Source organism: Lucilia sericata, unplaced genomic scaffold, assembly GCF_015586225.1.
Source record: "Lucilia sericata isolate MDLA Ls3-8-SP2 unplaced genomic scaffold, ASM1558622v1 Contig000372F_arrow, whole genome shotgun sequence".
Taxonomy (NCBI): domain Eukaryota; kingdom Metazoa; phylum Arthropoda; class Insecta; order Diptera; family Calliphoridae; genus Lucilia; species Lucilia sericata.
In genome coordinates, this window is record NW_023994391.1 from 5,730 (window position 1) to 30,312 (window position 24,583).

The window sequence follows — 24,583 nt, forward strand, 5'->3', positions numbered from 1 at the left end:
TTCTTTATACTTATCGTTATTTCTTTTATTCCTAAATCTAGTAAACCGGTAATTTGAATTACATATTATATAATAAGAACATCTTTGTAAAATTAGTTCAGTTATCAATTGAAATGAAAACATTGACTAATAATAAAAAATAAATAAAAGAGAGTTTAATTTAAAATTCACAAACAAACTCAAAATATGTTTTAATTATATTTGTTACTCAAGGCGAATAGATTATAAGGTGAAGTCATTTCATTTTGCGGCGAGTTCATGAAATTTTTTATATATGGAGTTTAACAGCGTCGGTTTTGAGAGAGAATTTTTTTATATGGAGTTTGACAGCCTCAGGCTAAATTTTCATGGACAAAAATCAACAATCAGCTGTTGAAATGACTTCACCTTATTAGTTTCGCCATGGTGAAGTCATTTCATTTTGCGGCGAATTCATATAATTTTTTGTATATGGAGTTTGACAGCGTCGGTTTTGAGAGATAATTTTTTATATGCAGTTTGACAGCGTCTGGCTAAATTTCCATGGACAAAAAACAATCAGCTGTTGAATTGAATTCACCTTATTAGTTTCGCCATGGCCACCACCTTATCTGAATTCGCCTTGGACTTTTTTGGGGCACTTGTATGGGGGCTATGCGAAAATATGGACCGATATTGCCCATTTTCAATACCAAACAAACCTTACCTATAAAAAATATTTGTGTAAAATTTTAACGTTAAAATTTTGTGTAAAATTTTAACGTTCGATGGACGGACATGTCTAGATCGTCTTAGAATTTAATAAGAACCCAGAATATATATACTTTTGTAGGTCTATGAACAATATTTCGATGTGTTACAAACGGAATGACAAAAACAATACACCCCCCATCTTTTTTGATGATGGGTATAAAAAGTACATATTCATAAACAAATTATATTACGAATGAATGACTCTATATAAACCGTTCCGGAACAGACTTTTTTAGTTAATCTCTTTATTTACATAATGTATATATAAAAGAATATTGTTTAATTTGTTAACATTTAATAGATTTCACCTTGAAGCCATGGTATAGAGGATTTTCATTGGATCCTTGTGAAGTTAAAATTATCAATCGTCTTCTAGCTGGTTATGCGTTTGACAAGAAATTTTTAAATCTTAGAAGGGTAGTATTTAGTGTGCTATTCATCTCATTTTTCATTGCACAAAAATTTATGACATTCGTAGGAAACAAAGTTTTTGACAGTCTTTTTTAGATCTGAAAATTTGACCATAACGTAGAAGACAGCTGCCGCCGGTCGGGTAATTACCTCATGTGGGTTCTTTATATAAAATGTTCCGGAATTTTTTTGGTTAATCGCGTTAACTACAAAGTGTAGATACAAAATATAAAACAATATTGTTTAATTTGTTAACATTTAATAGAAAAAATATTATTGTTATATTAAGTTTGTATATGCGTACCAATTATTCATTATTTATATGTATAAGAAAAGCATTCGTTTTCGTTTACAAAATGATTGGTATTTTCAGATTTTTTACATAAATTATTCAAATTACTAACGAAGTTTTTCTCTGTTTTAACGGAAATTTTTAAATATAACAAGTAAGAGTGCTATATTCGGCTTTGCGAATCTTAAATACCCTCCACCTTAAACTGGTTGCGTAATTTATCAAATTTTATAGATTGATTCAAATTTACCTTAACATTTTACACTTACTTTCATTACGCCTTACATATGCAAATAAAAACAAAACTATCACTTAACAGACTGTTAAAGAGCGTACTAAATGTAACAAATGTTAACGTATGTTATGTATTTAAAATAATTTCAATGTGTGGGAAAAATGTATGGCAATATGATCAATTTTAAAACCTATATAATTTTGTACGGGAGGTACGATAGATTTTCAATATTGTTGATCCTATGAAAAAAAATTAAAAAAAACAAGATTTTGTTTCAATGTTGTCAAAAAATGTTATTTTTAAATTTTTATTGTTGAGCCGAATTTTTCAATATTCAATGCCAAACTACATAAGAATATAATCAAAATTTTGGCCAAAGATTATTAATTTGATCGTGTTTTACACAGACAAATGAAAAGAATTATGAATCGACAGACGGTCATACGTGGCTAAATCTAATCAGAAATCAAATGTTTTTAGAAAAAGTTACACATTTAATTGGATTTTTTAAAAATGTTTATTATTTATGACAAAAAAATTTAAATCGACCAGGAATCGAACCGGCGATGCTCGGTTTGTTATTTCTCTATTTCATCCATTACACCACATCATTATTTTGTCTTTCGTTAACTAATATATAAAAATGCCGTGTTATTTCCTGTTTATACAAAACATTGCTGCTGAATAACTTTTATTAACACTGATGTTGCAGAATAGCATAAAAAATTAAACAGTTACACTTTCTCAATGTGTACATTTTATTTGATCGTGGTTTAGCAACAATTTTTTACACAAACTGGAAAGAAAATGTCTATGTGAACATCATTAATTGCAAACAATAAAGAAGCTAGATAATAGTGTAGTGGGTATGACGTAGAACTGGCAACTGAGAGATCTTAAGTTCAAATCCTGTTCGTTGTGGACACTTTTTATTTATTTTTTGCGAAAAATAATACATTTTTGAGTCCCTATGGGTGGTACAAGAAATTGTGGACCGATTTCGATTTTTAACACAGTGGATCACCGTACCAAAAACTATATGTCTGACAAAATTCAACAATATTTGAGCCAAATATTTTATGAATATCATTATTTAGTAATTAGTAATATGCGTTTAAGTGATTCTCGAAAGGGGACATTGTATGGGAACTACGACCAATTATGGACCGATCGTAAACAAATTTTACAGTATCATTTATGTATACAAAAGCAATATTTGTGCCAAATTTTGTATGAATATCTTTATTTGGTAATGAGAAATATGCATTTAAGTGATTTTCGGAAGGGGACCTTGTATGGGAGCTATGTCCAATTACGGACCGATCGTATACAAATTTTACATTAACATTTCTGTATACAAAAGCAATATTTCTGCCAAATTAGATATGTATATCGTTATTTGGTAATGAGTTATGTGCGTTTAAGTGATTTTCGGAGGGGGACCTTATATGGGAGCTATGACCAATTATGGACCTATTCAGAAAATTAATTATTTATATGAATTCTATTGGCATAAAACTTTCACTCCTGAAATTTTGTAAAGATATCGGCATTATAACGGAAGTTATTAACAATAAATTAATTTCCTGGAATATGTACATTTGTATGGGAGGTATATAAAATTGTGAACCGATTTTACCGATTTTTAACATAGATCCTGGCACCAAGGGTTGTATTTCTGACAAAATTCATCAATTCATCTGCAATAGTTTTTGTAAAAAGTACAATTAAATATGTGAAAAAACACAATTTTTTTCGAGGTTGTCCCAAATTTTTACTCATATCTCAGAACCTATTCTACCGATCTCGCTGATTTTCAATACCAAACTGCTTAGGATAACAATAAATATTTTGGGTGAATTTCATTAAGTTCCATTGCTTCGTTTTACCGTGAGCGTGTTTTATACAGACAGACGGACATATCTAAATCGACTCAGAATTTCATAAGGACCAATAATATATATACTTTGTTGGGTCTCAGATGAATATTTCTTTGTGTTACAAACAGAATGACAAACTTATATATACCCTTTATCACCACTGGTGGTGAGTCGATTTAGATATATAAACACGCTCACGGTAAAACGAAGCAATGGAACATAATGAAATTCACCCAAAATATTTATTGTTATCCTAAGCAGTTTGGTATTGAAAATCAGCGAGATCGGTAGAATAGGTTCTGAGATATGAGTAAAAATTTGGGACAACCTCGAAAAAAATTGTGTTTTTTCACATATTTAATTGTACTTTTTACAAAAACTATTGCAGATGAATTGATGAATTTTGTCAGAAATACAACCCTTGGTGCCAGGATCAATTATGTTAAAAATCGGTAAAATCGGTTCACAATTTCATATACCTCCCATACAAATGTACATATTCCAGGAAATTAATTTATTGTTAATAACTTCCGTTATAATGCCGATATCTTTACAAAATTTCACGAGTGAAAGTTTTATGCCAATAGAATTCATATAAATAATTAATTTTCTGAATAGGTCCATAATTGGTCATAGCTCCCATATAAGGTCCCCCTCCGAAAATCACTTAAACGCACATAACTCATTACCAAATAACGATATACATATCTAATTAGGCAGAAATATTGCTTTTGTATACAGAAATGTTAATGTAAAATTTGTATACGATCGGTCCGTAATTGGCCATAGCTCCCATACAAGGTCCCCTTCCGAAAATCACTTAAACGCATATTTCTCATTACCAAATAAAGATATTCATACAAAATTTGGCACAAATATTGCTTTTGTATACATAAATGATACTGTAAAATTTGTTTACGATCGGTCCATAATTGGTCGTAGTTCCCATACAATGTCCCCTTTCGAGAATCACTTAAACGCATATTACTAATTACTAAATAATGATATTCATAAAATATTTGGCTCAAATATTGTTGAATTTTGTCAGACATATAGTTTTTGGTACGGTGATCCACTGTGTTAAAAATCGAAATCGGTCCACAATTTCTTGTACCACCCATAGGGACTCAAAAATGTATTATTTTTCGCAAAAAAATAAATAAAATGTGTCCATAACGAACAGGATTTGAACTTAAGATCTCTCAGTTGCCAGTTCTACGTCATACCCACTACACTATTATCTAGCTTCGTAATTGCTTGCAATTAACGATGTTCACATAGAAATTTTCTTTCCAGTTTGTGTAAAAAATTGTTGCTAAACCACGATCAAATAAAATGTACACATTGAGAAAGTGTAACTGTTTAATTTTTTATGCTATTCAGCAACATCAGTGTTAATAAAAGTTATTCAGCAGCAATGTTTTGTATAAACAGGAAATAACACGGCATTTTTATATATTAGTTAACGAAAGACAAAATAATGATGTGGTGTAATGGATAAAATAGAGAATTAACAAACCGAGCATCGCCGGTTCGATTCCTGGTCGATTTAAATTTTTTTGTCATAAATAATAAACATTTTTAAAAAATCCAATTAAATGTGTAACTTTTTCTAAAAACATTTGATTTCTGATTAGATTTAGCCACGTATGACCGTCTGTCGATTCATAATTCTTTTCATTTGTCTGTGTAAAACACGATCAAATTAATAATCTTTGGCCAAAATTTTGATTATATTCTTATGTAGTTTGGCATTGAATATTGAAAAATTCGGCTCAACAATAAAAATTTAAAAATAAAATTTTTTGACAACATTGAAACAAAATCTTGTTTTTTTTTTAATTTTTTTTCATAGGATCAACAATATTGAAAATCTATCGTACCTCCCGTACAAAATTATATAGGTTTTAAAATTGATCATATTGCCATACATTTTTCCCACACATTGAAATTATTTTAAATACATAACATACGTTAACATTTGTTACATTTAGTACGCTCTTTAACAGTCTGTTAAGTGATAGTTTTGTTATACCCTACACCACTTTAGTGGTGAGGGTATATTGGGTTGTGCTGATGTTTGTAACGCACAATAATATTGGTCCTATACCTACCTTAAAGTATACCAATCGGCTCAGAATCATTTTCTGAGTCGATTTAGCTATGTCCGTCCGTCCGTCCGTCCGTCCATGTAAACCTTTTAATCAAACTATAGGTCGCAATTTTGAAGATAATTCAATGAAATTTGGTACATGATCTTCTATTGTCCCAGGGACGAAGCCTATTGAAAATGGTTAACATCGGTCCATTATTTCACCTAGCCCCCATACAACTGAACCCCTCGAATAGGGCTTTTAAAACTTGTAATCAAACTACAGGTCGCAATTTTGGAGATAATTCAATGAAATTTGGCACATGATCTTTTATGGTATCGTAGACGAAGCCTATTGAAAATGGTTAACATCGGTCCATTATTTCACCTAGCCCCCATACAACTGAACCCCTCGAATAGAGCTTTTAAAATTTGTAATCAAACTACAAGTCGCAATTTTGGAGATAATTCAATGAAATTTGGCACATGATCTTTTATGGTACCGTAGACGAAGCTTGTTGAAAATGGTTACCATCGGTCCATTATTTCACCTAGCCCCCATACAACTGAACCCCCAAATAGGGCTTTAAAACTTGTAATCAAACTACAGGTCGCAATTTTTGAGATAATTCAATGAAATTTGGCACATGATCTTTTATGATACCGTAGATGAAGCCTGTTGAAAATGGTTTACATCGGTCTATTATTTCACCATCTCATATCTCGACAAAAAGCTGCAATAACCAAGTTGTATACAAAACTTGATGACCCCCACGAATTCCATAATAATAGGTTCTCATATGACCCTAGCCCCTATGAAAAGCCCCCATCAAAATTTCACTTAAATGTCCACAATTTTATTCAACAATAAACGGCTTAAGTATGTATATCTAAGGCAAGGTAAAATTCAACTTAAATGCTTTATTATGGCAACTAAATCACATTATATTTTTGTCAAAGGTGTAGGGTATTATATGGTCGGCCTCGCCCGACTATAATTTCTTACTTGTTTTTAATTGCATATGTAAGGCGTAATGAAAGTAAGTGTAAAATGTTAAGGTAAATTTGAATCAATCCATAAAATTTGATAAATTACGCAACCAGTTTAAGGTGGAGGGTATTTAAGATTCGGCAAAGCCGAATATAGCACTCTTACTTGTTAAATGTAATTTTTTTTTTAAATTTTTATTTTTTGATTTCAATTTGGATTTAAAATTTTGTTTTAGTTTTTTAAATAAGTTTTATTTATTTTTTTGTTTGTTTTTAATTTTAGGTTAAAATTAAGTTAAACTAAATTATATGAATGAAATTACTATATTTTTTTCCACTTTTGCAGATGTAGTCTGTGGAAGTAGGTGTTTTTCAACACCAAACAATTTCTACAAAATCCCATTGAAATCTGGGACTGTTAACTTTGTGTACATTAATTACACTAGTAGGACAACCTGGCAAATTGTGGGTTGTATACACCGCCATTAAATTTGCAAGTCCAAAAAAATAATAATAATATATTTCAAAATTAACCATAGCCACAAAGTATACAGAGGTGTCACCTTTGACGTTTAAAAAAGTCTAAAATCAGATGTTGTCTGTAGCTTTTGTGAAACTTGTACATGAAGAGATATATAAAGTGTTGTGGAAGAGATTTTTTTTAGTTAATCACGTTATCTACACGATGTTAATATCAAATATAAAACAACATTGTTTAATATGTTAAGCCTGGTACTCTGTTCAAAGTTGCGAAAAATTATGGTTTTTTCATGCGAAAAATTTGATGTGCAACAAATGCAGTCTATCTCGCGATTTTGGAAAGTTTGTCGCTTTTATTGCTATAAAGTATGCATCATTGCTTTAAATACGTAAACAAAAACCATGTTTTTTGAGAGCTGAAAATAAAATAAATCTTAATAATATAAACTATTCAGTGTCTTTTTATTTAAAATGAATGAAAATATATTATTGACCGCTTGTGCAGTAAATTTAATGTTTTGTTTATCATTTTTTATTGATTTTGTAATTTTTTTATTTTTTCGGCTCGAGAAATAATAATTTTGGGAAAAACAATGAAATGTAATCAGCTGTTTGTTTTAATTTCGCGCGAAAGAAGTGCTGCTTATGTTTTTTCGTAAGTTGGAAAACGAGGTTGCCAGATAAATTTAACAATGTTTTTCACAATAAGAACAGAGTACTACTTTTGCGAAATTATTTCGCAAATATTTCATACCAAATATTTTATATGTAGTTTGACAGCATTTCGCACGAAATTTTGAACAGAGCACCTAGCTTTAAATAGAAAAAATATTTCTCTTAAATAAAATTTTTGTATACATACCAATTATAACATTATTTAAATAAAACAAGTAGGAAAGTATAGTCGACCATGGCCGACCATATGATACCCTACACCGCTGAGTATGTTAAAAATGTGGATTATATTTAATAACAAAGCATTTAAGTTGTTTACCTTAATTCCGAAATATTTAAACAATTTGTTGAAAGAAGTGATTTTCTAAAAGAGAGGTTATATGGGGGCAAGGGTAAATAAGGGCCTATCCTTATAAATTTTGGTACATGGCTTTACGTTAGAGTTATGTATGCTGGATTTCATCGTGATACTAGTGTTTATTAGTGAATTATTGACCTTCAAGTCATTTTCTGAAGGGGACTTTGTATGGGGCTAGGGTCAAATAAAGTCCGATAATTATGAAAATTGGTAGCATTATTAAGACGTATATAGAACTAAGTTTTGCCCATTTTCAATGGGCTTTGTCGTTGGGCCGAAAAACACGTATGGTCCAAATTTTATCAAAATATCTTGAATTGCGACCTGTACCTTGCGCACAAGGTTTACGTGGATAGCCAGCCAGACAGACCGACGGGCGGACATGGCTTAATCGACGAAAGTAATTCTGAGTCGATCGGTATACTTTAAGGTGGGTGTAGGGCCAATATTTTTGTGCGTTACAAACATCAGCACTAACGTATAATACCCTCCCCACTATAGTGGTGTATTTGTTAACGAGATGCTTGGTATTTTTAGATTTTTTACATAATTAATTCAAAATATTAACGCAGTTTTTCTCCCTTTAACCTAATTCGTTCACAAAATGAAAGTATGCCATTAGCGTATTCAACCCCCCGAAGCATTTTTCGCTGCTAGGTCAAACTTTTACGCTATCGCTAATTGAAAGTACATAGTAGGTTAACGGGATTTTTAACTTTAATTAATAAAAACAATTAACGAATGGGGTATCATATGAAAGCTCCTTCGAAGTGCAATTGAATAATATGTAAATCAAGAACATCCATTTCAAAATTTTCGCGGTTTCCGAATAAAAGCATATTTTTTTTTTTTGGAAAATCGAAAAAATGGTATTTAAACGGCTAATTAAATGGCCAAATTAAAAATTTTTCTGCGAAATGCACTGTTTGAATATATTTAAATACATAAAACATGTTTTTTTTTTTTTTTTGAAAACTTTAAACTATAATATTTAAAAAAAAAATAAAGCTTTTGATTTTTTGCACATTTGGTATAAAAATGTGGGGGAAAATATTTTAATTTGAAAGTAATTGCACGTTTTAGAAATGTCAATGACAAATGTAAGTTTGATACCTATATTAAATATTTTTGATATAAATTTTGAGACTAAAAGAATAGACAAAAACGCGAATATAAAAAATAATAAAATACAAGATTCGTTTAATCACATAGAAATTAAATAAAATTTGACTAATTTGTCAAAATAATCCGTATACTGTTCGAAAAAATTTAATATTTTTTTTAATATTTTATAATTTTACGGAAGCTGCGTTATGAATATTGGAGATTTTTACATTTACTAATGCGCTTTCGAAAGACCTTTTAAATGATACCACTGTCGCCCTACTCCAATAAACATTTATATCATTGCATAACAAGTGTTTAAAAAATTAACTAGAATGACCCATTAAAAATCAATATTTGTGGTCCGAAATCTGCAAGATATATTCCTTGCAAAGTTACTCTGCAGAGCTAAACAAAACATATATTTTTGAAGTGAATTCTGAAAGTATTTGTAATGTTTTAATAAACTTAGTGTTAAAAAGCACAACTTTCAATGACCGATAACATAAAAGTTTGACCTACCAACGCCGAACGGTTTGGGGGCTTTAATACTCCAACGTAGTACTTTAAGTTATAATGGGAATTTTTCACCCTCCAGACCATGACCCTAGAGCTGTCCATGTAAAAAAACATCGATGTTTTTTGCCATTCGATTCATCATTAATTCACATCGATGTTATTCGATGCATCAATTAAAAAAACATCGATGTTTGCGATGCATCGTATTTATTCTAACTGGAACTAAACAAAATTAATTTAATAAAAGTCAAATTATTTTAACATATTGAATATAAGTTGTTTATTTTATGAGGCATTTTTTTCATTAAATTCAATGTTATTACATTATTAAGGTCCTAATTGTGTAAAACATGACACCAAGTTATATTTATGTATATGGATAGAAAAAACAAAATTTTAAATATATGTATATGCAAATTCTGAACTGAACAACCGCACCAAAATTCGGACATTGCTTTTCATAATTTGAAATTTTTGTATGAAAAACAAACAAAAAATTTATAATGTTTGAAATTTTGTTTTTTCTATCCATATAAATATCACTTTGGTGACGTGATTTACAAAATTAGGGCTTATTATTGTTATATTATTACATGTAAAAAAATATAAATTCTGATTGAACTAAAATGTTTATAAATGAATTTGTAGACGAATGTCAAATAAAAATAATATTAAATAAAAGTAGAATTTAAAATTTTTCAAAGATTAGGAAATTTGTTTTACTAAATGTCTCAATACTTTTTATTTAAGCTTTACAAAAACAATATTTTGTTCACCCTCTCTGCCTGCAAACTGCTTCTTTTTTGGGACAACACTAATGAAGCCTTTGAGAATAGCCTTTCAGATGGCACGGAACTGGCAACCATTGTTAAATATTTGTATGCTATATTGTACAAACTGGGGAATTGAATTTTGTAGTCGGCCCACACTTCTAGAGGATTTTCATCAAACCGACTTACCGGACTTCGCAAATAAACTGAGAGTTCATCAGAAAAGTTCCCTTCAGTCCTATTTGTTTTCCAATTTCTATGAACTAATTTGTGGTGATCACTCCAGAGACTAAATTCGTCTATCGGATTGTCTGAAATATCGGAGTCGCCATCCCCAGACTTTTCGTCTGCCATATCTCTTATCATTTCTTGGATTTTCCCAACGGCTTTCGAACATGCAAGTGGATCTTCAAAATGTATTTTTTTAAACCGTGGATCCAATAATGTGGCAATAGCCAGAAGTGATACATGTTCGATATCACCCATTCGCTTGTTGATTTCAATAAGAGCCATTTTATGTACTTCATTTAACAAGGGTTCTTCAATTTCAAGAGCTTTTAGTTTCGATACCATACAGTGAACTAGCGGAATAACTTTGCTGCTATTGCAATATGTATCACCGGATATTTCTTTTGTAGCTGCCTCAAAAGGCCGTAATATGTTAAGTAGTTTTGAGGATGTGGATAATTCCATACCTGTCAACATTGGTGGGGCAGTTTTGTGTCGAAGTAATATATCACTTACGGCATTTCGAAGTTCTAGAAACCTTTCGATCATATAGAACGTGCTATTCCAACGAGAAGGTACATCTTGGATAAGTTTTGCATCAGCTTTTGTCGTTTTTCTTAATTCGTCACTTGCTACGCAACTTTGTTTAAAGAAAGTGACAATATTTTTTATTTTAGTTACTAATGCCTGCAACTCTGAGATATTTAGTACTTTTTGCGCTAAATTTAGTGAGTGCGCAAAGCACGGTATGTGCTTCTTTTTCCAAATATTGTTATAGACCCAACGTGTCACAGTACCTCTACATGGAACTTTAAAATGCGGCGATAGCACTTTTATTAGATGTTTAAAACCTTCATTCTCTACCAGTGAGAACGCGTGATAATCTTTACAAATCATATATACAATAGCGTTGTTAATTTTTTTTGCCTTGTCACCATCGGAATAAGAAGCAATATCTTCAAAACTTGTTTGTATAGACCTCTGACGCTTTAAAGGTACTAATTCAGTAGTTGTGTCATCATTTACCTCAATACATGATACAGGTTGTACACTATGTGAACTACTTGTAGACGGCACACATGAATCGGAAACAACTGGTGTATTTTCGCCTAACACTCTCACAAAATTTGTATTTATTAATTTTTGCGTTCCAGAATTTTTTATTTCAGCCATTTCCAAAAATGTAGCCTTGTGAATGTGTTTAATATGGCCCATCAAGTTAGAAGTATTACCAGCGGTTCTTATATTTTTTTCACACAGCTTACACTTTGCAGATTTATTGCCATTTTTTTCAAAGTATTTCCAAACCAAGCTCGACGTTGACGGTGCCATTATTACAACCTGTAACAGTAAAATTAAGACAAATATAATATTGCTGTTAACATCAAACACACAAAAATAACTTACATTGCTGATTTATACCATAAAAACGAAAATTTTGTTCTCTATACAAATATACTTTAGATTTTTTTTTGCATACGCTGTTGCTTCGATGATGGTTTATGAATATAACGTATATTTTTTCTGTGTTGTTACTTCAAGCGATTTTAAAACAAATTAAGTCATTCTTGAAGGGTTTTTGTTTAAAAACATTGTCAATACTTTAAATGAGTTGCAATCATCTACTTAAACAAAAGCTGCCGGATGCGTAAATTTAAAATTCTGCTTTTCGATACATCGAATAAAAAACATCGATGTATCGATTAACATCGTATGATACGATACATCGACATTTAAACGATGTATCGAAACCAAAACATCGATGTTTACGATGCATCGATTAACATCGCACAGCTCTACATGACCCTCAATTTGTTGCATAGTGTAATTTATGTAAGAAATCTGAAAATATCAACCATTTGGTATAATTGGTACTTAATATAAATATAATATTTTTTCTATTAAATGTTAACCCTACAAGCAAGAAGATACGAATATGATACGAATTCGTATTGCTTAGAAGAAAAAATTGATTGTGGCAACAATCATATTCGTATTGCGGAAGATACTCTCTTCGGGAGAGTTTGTGTGGCTAGGGCGATACTCCTTAGCAATAGGAGTATTAGTAGACAAAAAAGAGATATTGCTAGATAACCAGCAGGGTGAAAATAAGAAGATATCTTCAGATGATCTTATTAAGGATAAATAAGGGATATTGCTAGATTATCTTTAGTTGTTCATAAAGAAGATAAATTGAATTTTTTATATAAAAATGCATTTTTATTAAACATTTAAAAACTACACTATTTTATTTATATTATTGAAATTATTTCTGCATTCCCGAGCAATATTCTTCAGCAAACACATTATATTGCCCAAAGATTTAATCAAACCGCTGGAAATGTACCTCAAAATTTCAAGGACTGAAAATTAAGAAGTTATGTCCAATTTTTTATTGTAAAATAATACAAACATAAACTTACTTTACAATGCATAAATGTCCACCACATGAATTTCTTGATTAGTTTAAAGATTATTATAATAAACATTTGAAAAAAAATTTTCAACATTTATAATTTTAATAAAAATTTTGAAGTTATATAGCTTCCGTATGATAATCTAGCGATACAATACACTTTTTTGTTTATTGCTGAATTTTCGTTTAAATAAATAAAAATTCGATATTACACAAATATTGCTTTGATGATTTTCATCCAAATGATAAAACGAAGTTATTGCTTTTATATCTTTTATGGACGATACCTTCTAAATGTTTGTAGGGAACACATTACACAATTTTAGACGTTTAAGACATTTTTTGAAAGGGGATTTGTATGGGGGCTAGGGTCAAATAAGGGGCGATCATTACGAAAATCTGCAGTGTCATTTATACTTATATAAAACGTAATTGTGCCAATTTATAGAGAGATAATAGTATATTTGACGAAATTATGGCATAAAAAGCCCAAATCGAGAGGTACGGTTGTATGGGGGCTAGGTGAAATAATGGACCGATTTCAACCATTTTCAATAGGCCAAAAATTGTGCCAAAAAACATGCTTGGTCCAAATTTCATTAAATTATCTTGAAAATTGCGGCCTGTACCTTGCGCACACGGTTTACATGGACAGCCAGCCAGCCGGACAGACGGATGGACGGACGTGTCTTAATCGACTCAAAATGTGATTCTGAGTCGATCGGTATACTTAAAGGTGGGTGTAGGACCAATATTTTTGTGTGTTACAAACATCAGCACAAACGTATAATACCCTCCCCACTATAGTGGTGTAGGGTATAAAAACTATCAGCTGTGCTCTCTCATTCACCTACATAAATTCGGCTTTCTCAAAATTTTGTTGTTGTATTTCTGTGTGGATTTTAAAAAAGTTGCGTGCAGATCTTACTTCGACAAATGCTGATCCACAAAGTATACAGAGGTGTCACTTTTGACATTTAAAAAAGTCTAAAATCAGCTTTTGTTTAATTTTGAAATTGTTTGGTGAGAAGAGGTATATAAAATACAGCTAAAAAAATCATTGAAATCGTTTTGTGCGAAAGAGAGGGAAATAGTTTTTTGCTCGAGACGCCTCTGTATACCCTGTGGCTGATCAGCAACTGAGTTAATTTTGTTTTGCAAGTTGAGAGATAATCAACTAACACATGCTCAAATAAGAAAATACACAAGTAAGCTTATAGTGTAGGTGAGTCAACGCAACGTCAGCAGAATATTCTTGCCCTATCTCGCTTGATAGAAAATCGAGATTTTGGGCAACAATGCTTTATTTACAAAGTGTAAATCAAGGCGAATTTACATAAGGTGGTGTTATTCAATCTGCTGATTGTTTTTTCTTCACTTGACTGGTACTCACTGATGTCAGAGTTTGTTATTGTTCACATTTTTATATATAAAAATTTCCGTTAAAACAGAGAAAAACATCGTTAGTATTTTAAAATATTTAAGTAAAAAATCATATACAAATATATTTTAAAAAACAACAAATATATTTTATTTAAATAATGGAATAATTGGTATTTATTTCATTTGAAAGAAACATTATTCTATTTTGGATGTATTTTCTTCACAAATTTTAAGTTTGGTATTGAAAATGAGCGAAATCGGTCTACATCGGAAAGAGTTATGAATCAAAATTTAAAAAAACTCCGAAAAAATTAAGCTTTTTTAACACATTCTAATACAATTTTCACAAAAACTATGCGCTATAATTTCATAAAAATCAGCACACAATTGTTTCCATACGAAAGCTTAATTCCTGTTAAAAATGGGCGGAATCGGTCCACATCTTCATATACCTCCCATACAAATGTACATATTTCCGGAAAATGCATTAATTGTTAATAACTTCCGGTAGAATGACAATATCTTCACAAACTTTTACGAGTAAAAGTTTTAGGTCAATTGAATTCATATAGAGGAAACATTTTCTGAATCGGTCCATAATTGGCCGTAGCTCCCATACAAGGTCCCCTCCCGAAAATCGGTTAAGCGCACATTACACATTACCAAATAATGATATCCATACAAAGTTTTGCACAAATATTGCCTTTATATACAGAAATGATACTGTAAAAGTTTTTCATGATCGGTCCATATTTGGTCATAGCTGCCATACATGTTCCCCTCCCGAACATCACTTAAACGCTTATTGTTAAATAACGGAATCCATACAAATTTTGACCCAAATATTGATTATATACACAGAAATTATACTGTAAATTTTTTTTACTATCGGTCCATATTTGGTCTTAGCTCCCATACAAGGTCCCCTCCCGAAAATCACTAAAACGCACATAACTCATTACCAAATAATGGAATCATTACAAATTTAGGCACAAATATTGGTTTTATTTTTTCATAAGCGGTCCATATTTGGTCTTAGCTCCCATACACGGTCCTCTCCCGAAAATCACTTATGCGCACATATCTCATTATTAAATAATGGTATCCATAAAAATTTTGGCACAAATATTGCTTTTATATATAGAAATGATACTATAAAATTTCTATACAAAATTTGCCACAAATATTACTTTTGTAAACAAAAATGTAATTTGAATATTGTTTTACGATCGGTACATATTTGGTCATAGCTCCCGTAGAAGATCTCCTTAAAAAATTTGGCACAAATATTAATTTAGAGTACATAAATTTTATTTAAAAAAAAAATTCACGATCGGCCCATATTTTGTCATAGCTCCCATAAAAGGTCGCCTCCCAGATATCACTAAAATTCACATTACTCCTTACCAAACATGATAGCCATGCAAAATTTGACACAGACATTACTTTTGTATACAAAATGTTATTTTATATTTTTTTTACGATCGGTCCATAATAAGGGTCCGATCGGCCTCATACAAAGCTTCTTCCAAAAATCACTTTAATGCACATCACTTATTAGCAAATAGCTATATAGATACAAATTTAAACAGAAATATAGCTTTTATTTACAGAAATGTTTTTGTAAAAACACTTTAACTGTATATAATTAATTGTAATTTGTTTAGTGAAATTAATTTAGTATAAACAAATTCTGAAAATCTAAATTTTCTAACATTTTACAAACATGCATACCTGGAAGTTATTAAATATCTTTAAAGCATATTTTAAGGCGCTATAAAATATTATAGAAAATAGTGCTTATAATGCTGCGAAAAAACAATAGTATTGGAAAAGATGAGGAACCCTATTTCCACAAATATTTGATTAACTAAAATGTTATTAATATAAAAGAAGCAGGTGGATGGTATTTAAGATTTGGCTCAGCCGAAAATGGCTCTCTAACTTGTTATATTTATTTTTTATAAAAAATAAAAATTTTACGAAAAGTTTTCATTAAATCAATTCGCCGTACTTACAGTTTTTGAAATCAGTGCGTACCAAATGCAAAAACAAACAAGTAAGAAATTATAGTCGGGCGAGGCCGACCATATAATACCCTACACCTTTGACAAAAATATAATGTGATTTAGTTGCCATAATAAAGCATTTAAGTTGAATTGTACCTTGCCTTACATATACATACTTAAGCCGTTTATTGTTGAATAAAATTGTGGACATTTAAGTGAAATTTTGATGGGTGCTTTTCATAGGGGCTAGGGTCATATGAGAACCTATTATTATGGAATTCGTGGGGGTCATCAAGTCTTGCATACAACTTGGTTATTGCAGCTCTTTGTCGAGATACGAGTATATTAAACATAATTATGAACTTAAAAGCCCTATTCGGCGGGTTCAGTTGTATGGGGGCTAGGTGAAATAATGGACCGATGTAAACCATTTTCAACAGGCTTCATTTACGGTACCATAAAATATCATGTGCCAAATTTCATTGAATTATCTCCAAAATTGCGACCTGTATAATGGACCGATGGTAACCATTTTCAATAGGCTTCGTCTACGGTACCATAAAAGATCATGTGCCAAATTTCATTGAATTATCTCCAAAATTGCGACCTGTAGTTTGATTACAAGTTTTAAAAGCCCTATTGGGGGGTTCAGTTGTATGGGGGCTAGGTGAAATAATGGACCGATGTTAACCATTTTCAATAGGCTTCGTCTACGATACCATAAAAGATCATGTGCCAAATTTCATTGAATTATCTTCAAAATTGCGACCTGTAGTTTGATTACAAGTTTTAAAAGCCCTATTCGAGGGGTTCAGTTGTATGGGGGCTAGGTGAAATATCTTCAAAATTGAATTGAATTATCTTCAAAATTGCAACCTGTAGTTTGATTACAAGGATTACAAGCCCTATTGGGGGGTTCAGTTGTATGGGGGCTAGGTGAAATAATGGACCGATCTTAACCATTTTCAATAGGCTTCGTCCCTGGGACAATAGAAGATCATGTACCAAATTTCATTGAATTATCTTCAAAATTGCGACCTGTAGTTTGATTACAAAGTTTACATGGACGGACGGACATAGCTAAATCGACTCAGAAAATGATTCTGAGCCGATTGGTATACTTTAAGGTGGGTATAGGACCAATATTATTGTGCGTTACAAACATCAGCACAAACCCAATATACCCTCCCCACTAAAGTGGTGTAGGGTATAAATACATGTAAAATGTTGTTGCCGAACTGCCACCACCTTATCTGAATTCGCCTTGGCTAAAATGATACTTCATATATCAAGGCGAATTCAGATAAGGTGATGATATAATAAATATGAATATAATAAATTTGTCATCAGTGAAGGCATGAAAAATGCACCCAAATTCATTCATGTAACTCCACTATAGGAATTGTAATATTTTACTATAATTTGGTACTCTCTTAGGAGATTTAACGAAAACGTGCATTTCATACAATAAATATTAAAAATGATATTAATTATACCCTACACCACTTCAGTGGGGAGGGTATATTGGGTTTGTGCTGATGTTTGTAACGCACAATCATATAGGTCCTATACCCACCTTAAAGTATACCAATCGACTCAGAATCATTTGTTAAAGTCGTCTGTCCGTCCGTCCATGTAAACCTTGTAATCAAACTATAGGTCGCAATTTTGAAGATAATTCAATGAAAATTGGTACATGATCTTCTATTATCTCAGGGACGAAACCTATTGAAATTGGTTAAGATCGTTCCATTATTTCGCCTAGCCCCTATACAACTGAACCCCCCAATAGGGCTTGTAAACCTTGTAATCAAACTACAAGTCGCAATTTTGGAAATAATTCTATGAAATTTGGCACATGATCTTTTATGGCGCCGTAGATGAAGCATATTGAAAATGGTTAATATCGGTCCATTATTTCACCTAGCCCCCATACAACTGAACCCCCGAATAGGGCTTTTAAACTTTGTAATCAAACTCCAGGTCGCAAATTTGGAGATAATTCAATGAAATTTGGGACATGATCTTTTATGGTACCGTAGATGAAGCATATTGAAAATGGTTAATATCGGTCCATTATTTCACCTAGCCCCCATACAACTGAACCCCCGGATAGTGCTTTTAAACTTTGTAATCAAACTACAGGTCGCAATTTTGGAGATAATTCAATGAAATTTGGCACATGATCTTTTATGGTACCGTAGACAAAGTCTATTGAAAATGGTTAACATCGGTCCATTATTTCACCTAGCCCCCATACGACTGAACCCCTCGAATAGGGCTTTTAAACTTTTTAATCAAACTACAGGTCGCAATTTTGGAGATAATTCAATGAAATTTGGCACATGATCCTTTATTGTACCGTAAACGAAGCCTGTTGAAAATGGTTTACATCGTTCCATTATTTAACCTAGCCCCCATACAACTGAACCCGCCGAATAGGGCTTTTAAGTTCATAATTATGTTTAATATCCCAGCAAAAAAATTTTGAAGTTGTTAAAGATGAAGGGATATTTTCATGATTTCTTTAGTAAGAATTCTATTTAATGCGTTTTAAATAAATTCTAATAAATTTGTCATCAGTGAAGGCATGAAAAATGCACCCAAATTCACTCATGTAACTCCACTATAGGAATTGTAATATTTTACTATTATTTGGTATTCTCTTAAGAGATTTAACGAAAACGTGCATTTCATACAATAAATATTAAAAATGATATTAATTTTTTTATTAGATTTTTTTAAAATTAGTAATATTAAGTCCACTTTAACATTAATAAGAGAAGGAAAAAACCAAGACTGCTTAACGGATTTTAAAAAACAATGGGTATTTTTCCTCGGCATGAATTTAAATCCAATCAAAATCAGTTAGTTATGTTTTATTATACCCTACACCACTTCAGTGGAGAGGGTATATTGGGTTTGTGCTGATGTTTGTAACGCACAATCATATAGGTCCTATACCCACCTTAAAGTATACCAATCGGCTCAGAATCATTTTCTGAGTCGATTTAGATACGTCCGTCCGTCCATGTAAACCTTGTAATCAAACTATAGGTTTGAAGATAATTCAATGAAATTTGGTACATGATCTTCTATTGTCCCAGGGACGAAACCTATTGAAAATGGTTAAGATCGTTCCATTATTTCGCCTAGCCCCCATACAAATGAACCCCCCAATAGGGCTTGTAAACCTTGTAATCAAACTACAAGTCGCAATTTTGGAAATAATTCAATGAAATTTGGCACATGATCGTTTATGGTACCGTAGACGAAGCATATTGAAAATGGTTAATATCGGTCCATTATTTCACCTAGCCCCCATACAACTGAACCGCCGAATAGCGCTTTTAAACTTTGTAATCAAACTACAGGTCGCAAATTTGGAGATAATTCAATGAAATTTGGGACATGATCTTTTATGGTACCGTAGGCAAAGTCTATTGAAAATGGTTAACATCGGTCCATTATTTCACCTAGCCCCCATACAACTGAACCCGCCGAATAGGGCTTTTAAGTTCATAATTATGTTTAATATACTCATATCTCGACAAAAAGCTGCAAAAACCAAGTTCTATACAAGATTTGATGACCCTCACGAATTCCATAATAATAGGTCCTCATATGACCCTCTTCCCTATGAGAAGCCCCCATCAAAATTTCACTTAAATGTCCACAATTTTATTCAACAATAAACGGCTTAAGTATGTATATCTGAGGCAAGGTACAATTCAATTTAAATGCTTTATTATGGCAAATAAATCACATTATATTTTTGTCAATATTTCTATAATTTCTTACTTGTTTTTTTCTTCACTTGACTGGTACGCACTGATGTCAGAGTTTGTTATTGTTTACATTTAAAAATTTCCGTTAAAACAGAGAAAAACTTCTTTAGTATTTTGAATAATTTATGTGAAAAATCTGAAAATACCAAGCATTTTGTAAACAATATTTTTCTTATACATATAAATAATGAATAATTGGTACGAATGTACAAACTTAATATAACAATATTTTTTTCTTTTAAATGTTAACAAATTAAACAATATTGTTTTATATTTTATATTTATACATAATATTTTATTGTGCTGAATTTCATCGCGATATATGTGTTTATAAGTTAATTTGGGACATTCAAGTAATTTTCTGAAGGGGACTTTGTATGGGAGCTAGGGTCAAATGGGGCCCGATCTTTATGAAATTTGGCAGGGTCATCAAGACTTCTATAAAACTTAGTTGTGCCGTATTTTATCGATATATCTGTATATTTAACATAATTATGAGCTCAGAAGCCCTTTTCGGGGGGTTTTGTTCTATGGGGGCTAGGTGAAATAATGGACCGATTTTAACCATTTTCAATAAGCTTCGTCCTTCAAATAAAACGTGCGTGCCAAATTTCATCCAATTATCTTGAAAATTGCGACCTGTACCTTGCGCACAAGGTTTGCATGGACAGCCAGCCAGCCAGACGGACGGACATAGCTTAATCGACTCAGAAAATGATTCTAAGCCGATTGGTATACTTTAAGGTGGGCCTAGGACGAATATTTTTGTATGTTACAAACATCTGCACAAATCCAATATACATACCTTCCCCACTAAAGTGGTGTAGGGTATAAAAATTAATAAATTGTTTTATATTTGCACTGTGTATATAATGTGATAAACTAACAAAATTCTGTTCCCGAAATCTTTTTATAACAAAATCCATATGAGGTATTTACCCTTCCGGCGGCAGCTGACTACAACGTGTAAATCATAAAAATTACTTCGCCGGAGTAAAATTTTTCATTTACAACAAAGATTCTTTCATTCGGTATATAATTTTTCCATATTTATTTTTTCCAAAAATATTAATTTTACATAATTTTGGTCACAAACTTAAGTTTTGCAAAATTAAACTGCCGGAGTAGAATTTTTCATTTGGAACAAACATTTTTCCACTTAGGGTGTACTATCTTTAATATTTTTTTTTAATATTTTTATGTGTATTTTTTATAAAATATAAAAATTTTACAAAATATTTTCATTAAATGAATTCGCCGCAATTATTGTTTTTGACATCAGTGCGTACCAAATGCAAAAACAAATTGCATGGAAAATTTTGTTGTTGCCGAACTGCCACCACCTTATCTGAATTCGCCTTGGCATATGTATATATTAAGCTGTTGAAATGACTTCACCTTATTAGTTTCGCCATGATATGTATGTTCGAATATGCCATGGCGAAACTAATAAGGTGATGTAATTTCAACAGCTGATTGTTTTTTTGTTCATGGAAATTTAGCCCGAAGTTGTCAAACTCCATATAAAAAAATTTTTCTTTCAAACCTGACGCTGTCAAACTACATATACAAGGCGAATTCATATAAGGTGGTGTTATTCAATCAGCTGATAATTTTTTTCTTAATTCGCCTGGTTTACGTAGCTGTCAAAGTTTGTTATTGTTTACATTTTTATATTTAAAAATGTCCGTTAAACGGAGAAAAACTTCGTTAATATTTTGAATTATTTATGTAAAAAATCTGAAAATACCAAGCATCTCGTAAACAAATATCATTTTATTTAAATAATGGCATAATTGGTATGTATACAAATATGTTATTTAAGAAAAATATTTTTTTCTATTAAATGTTAACATATTCCACAATATTGTTTTATATTTTATATTAAAATTGTGTAGATAACGTCATTAACTAAAAAAATCTCTTCCGGAACACTTAATATTAAGAAACGCATATGAAGTACTTACCCGGCTGGCGGCAGCTGACTTCTACCATATGAGGTATTTACCCGTCCGGCGGCTGCTACATTATGACCAAATATTGAAAATTACTCCGCCGGAGTAGAATTATCCATTCGCAACAAATATTCATTCATTCGTAATATAATATTTTCATGAATATGTACTTTTTATACCCTCCACCACCACCAGTGGTGATAGAGGGTATATATAAGTTTGTCATTCCGTTTGTAACACAAAGAAATATTCATCTGAGACCCAACAAAGTATATATATTATTGGTCCTTATGAAATTCTGAGTCGATTTAGATATGTTCGTCTGTCTGTCTGTATAAAACACGCTCACGGTAAAACGAAGCAAATGTTATCCTAAGCAGTTTGGTATTGAAAATCAGCGAGATCGGTAGAATAGGTTCTGAGATATGAGTAAAAATTTGGGACAACCTCGAAAAAATTGTGTTTTTTCACATATTTAATTGTACTTTTTACAAAAACTATTGCAGATAAATTGATGAATTTTGCCAGAAATACAACCCTTGGTGCCAGGATCAACTATGTTGAAAATCGGTAAAATCGGTTCACAATTTCATATACCTCCCATACAAGTGTACATATTCCAGGAAATTAATTTATTGTTAATAACTTCCGTTATAATGCCGATATCTTTACAAAATTTCACGAGTGAAAGTTTTATGCCAATAGAATTCATATAAAGAATTAATTTTCTGAATAGGTCCATAATTGGTCATTGCTCCCATATAAGGTCCCCCTCCGAAAATCACTTAAACGCACATAACTCATTACCAAATAACGATATACATATCTAATTAGGCAGAAATATTGCTTTTGTATACAGAAATGTTAATGTAAAATTTGTATACGATCGGTCCGTAATTGGCCATAGCTCCCATACAAGGTCCCCTTCCGAAAATCACTTAAACGCATATTTCTCATTACCAAATAAAGATATTCATACAAAATTTGGCACAAATATTGCTTTTGTATACATAAATGATACTGTAAAATTTGTTTACGATCGGTCCATAATTGGTCGTAGTTCCCATACAATGTCCCCTTTCGAGAATCACTTAAACGCATATTGATATTCATAAAATATTTGGCACAAATATTGTTGAATTTTGTCAGACATATAGTTTTTGTACGGTGATCCACTGTGTTAAAAATCGAAATCGGTCCACAATTTCTTGTACCACCCATAGGGACTCAAAAATGTATTATTTTTCGCAAAAAATTAAATAAAAAGTGTCCATAACGAACAGGATTTGAACTTAAGATCTCTCAGTTGCCAGTTCTATGTCATACCCACTACACTATTATCTAGCTTCGTAATTGTTTGCAATTAATGATGTTCACATAGAAATTTTCTTTCCAGTTTGTGTAAAAAATTGTTGCTAAACCACGATCAAATAAAATGTACACATTGAGAAAGTGTAACTAAAAACATTTGATTTCTGATTAGATTTAGCCACGTATGACCGTCTGTCGATTCATAATTCTTTTCATTTGTCTGTGTAAAACACGATCAAATTAATAATCTTTGGCCAACATTTTGATTATATTCTTATGTAGTTTGGCATTGAATATTGAAAAATTCGGCTCAACAATAAAAATTTAAAAATAACATTTTTTGACAACATTGAAACAAAATCTTTTTTTTTTAATTTTTTTTTCATAGGATCAACAATATTGAAAATCTATCGTACCTCCCGTACAAAATTATATAGGTTTTAAAATTGATCATATTGCCATACATTTTTCCCACACATTGAAATTATTTTAAATACATAACATACGTTAACATTTGTTACATTTAGTACGCTCTTTAACAGTCTGTTAAGTGATAGTTTTGTTTTTAATTGCATATGTAAGGCGTAATGAAAGTAAGTGAAAAATGTTAAGGTAAATTTGAATCAATCCATAAAATTTGATAAATTACGCAACCAGTTTAAGGTGGAGGGTATTTAAGATTCGGCAAAGCCGAATATAGCACTCTTACTTGTTTATGTTTATTTTTCACAAAAAATTAAGTTTTACTTAACTTCAGGCACTCACTTAAATTTTGCAAATTAATCTGCCGGAATAGAATTTTTCGTTTGAAACAAACATTATTCAATTCAGAATATATTTTCCTCACAAATTTTAATATCTTTATCTTTATTTTTTAATAAAATATAAACATTTTACAAAAAATTTTCATGCAATGAATTCGCCGTACTTATGGTTTTTGACATCTACGTAAACC

General features: G+C 31.3%; 1 protein-coding gene across 1 annotated transcript; it reads right to left on the bottom strand.

The window, feature by feature from the left end:
• Nucleotides 1-8,422: 8,422 nt before the first annotated feature.
• LOC119604236 (E3 SUMO-protein ligase ZBED1-like) lies at nucleotides 8,423-13,588 on the bottom strand. The gene is made up of 2 exons (XM_037956723.1): nucleotides 12,174-13,588; nucleotides 8,423-12,107 (listed from the first exon to the last, which is right to left on the bottom strand). The coding sequence occupies exon 2, from the start codon at nucleotides 12,096-12,098 to the stop codon at nucleotides 10,521-10,523; it is 1,578 nt and encodes a 525-aa protein (XP_037812651.1). The 5' UTR covers nucleotides 12,099-12,107; nucleotides 12,174-13,588; the 3' UTR covers nucleotides 8,423-10,520.
• Nucleotides 13,589-24,583: the final 10,995 nt, after the last annotated feature.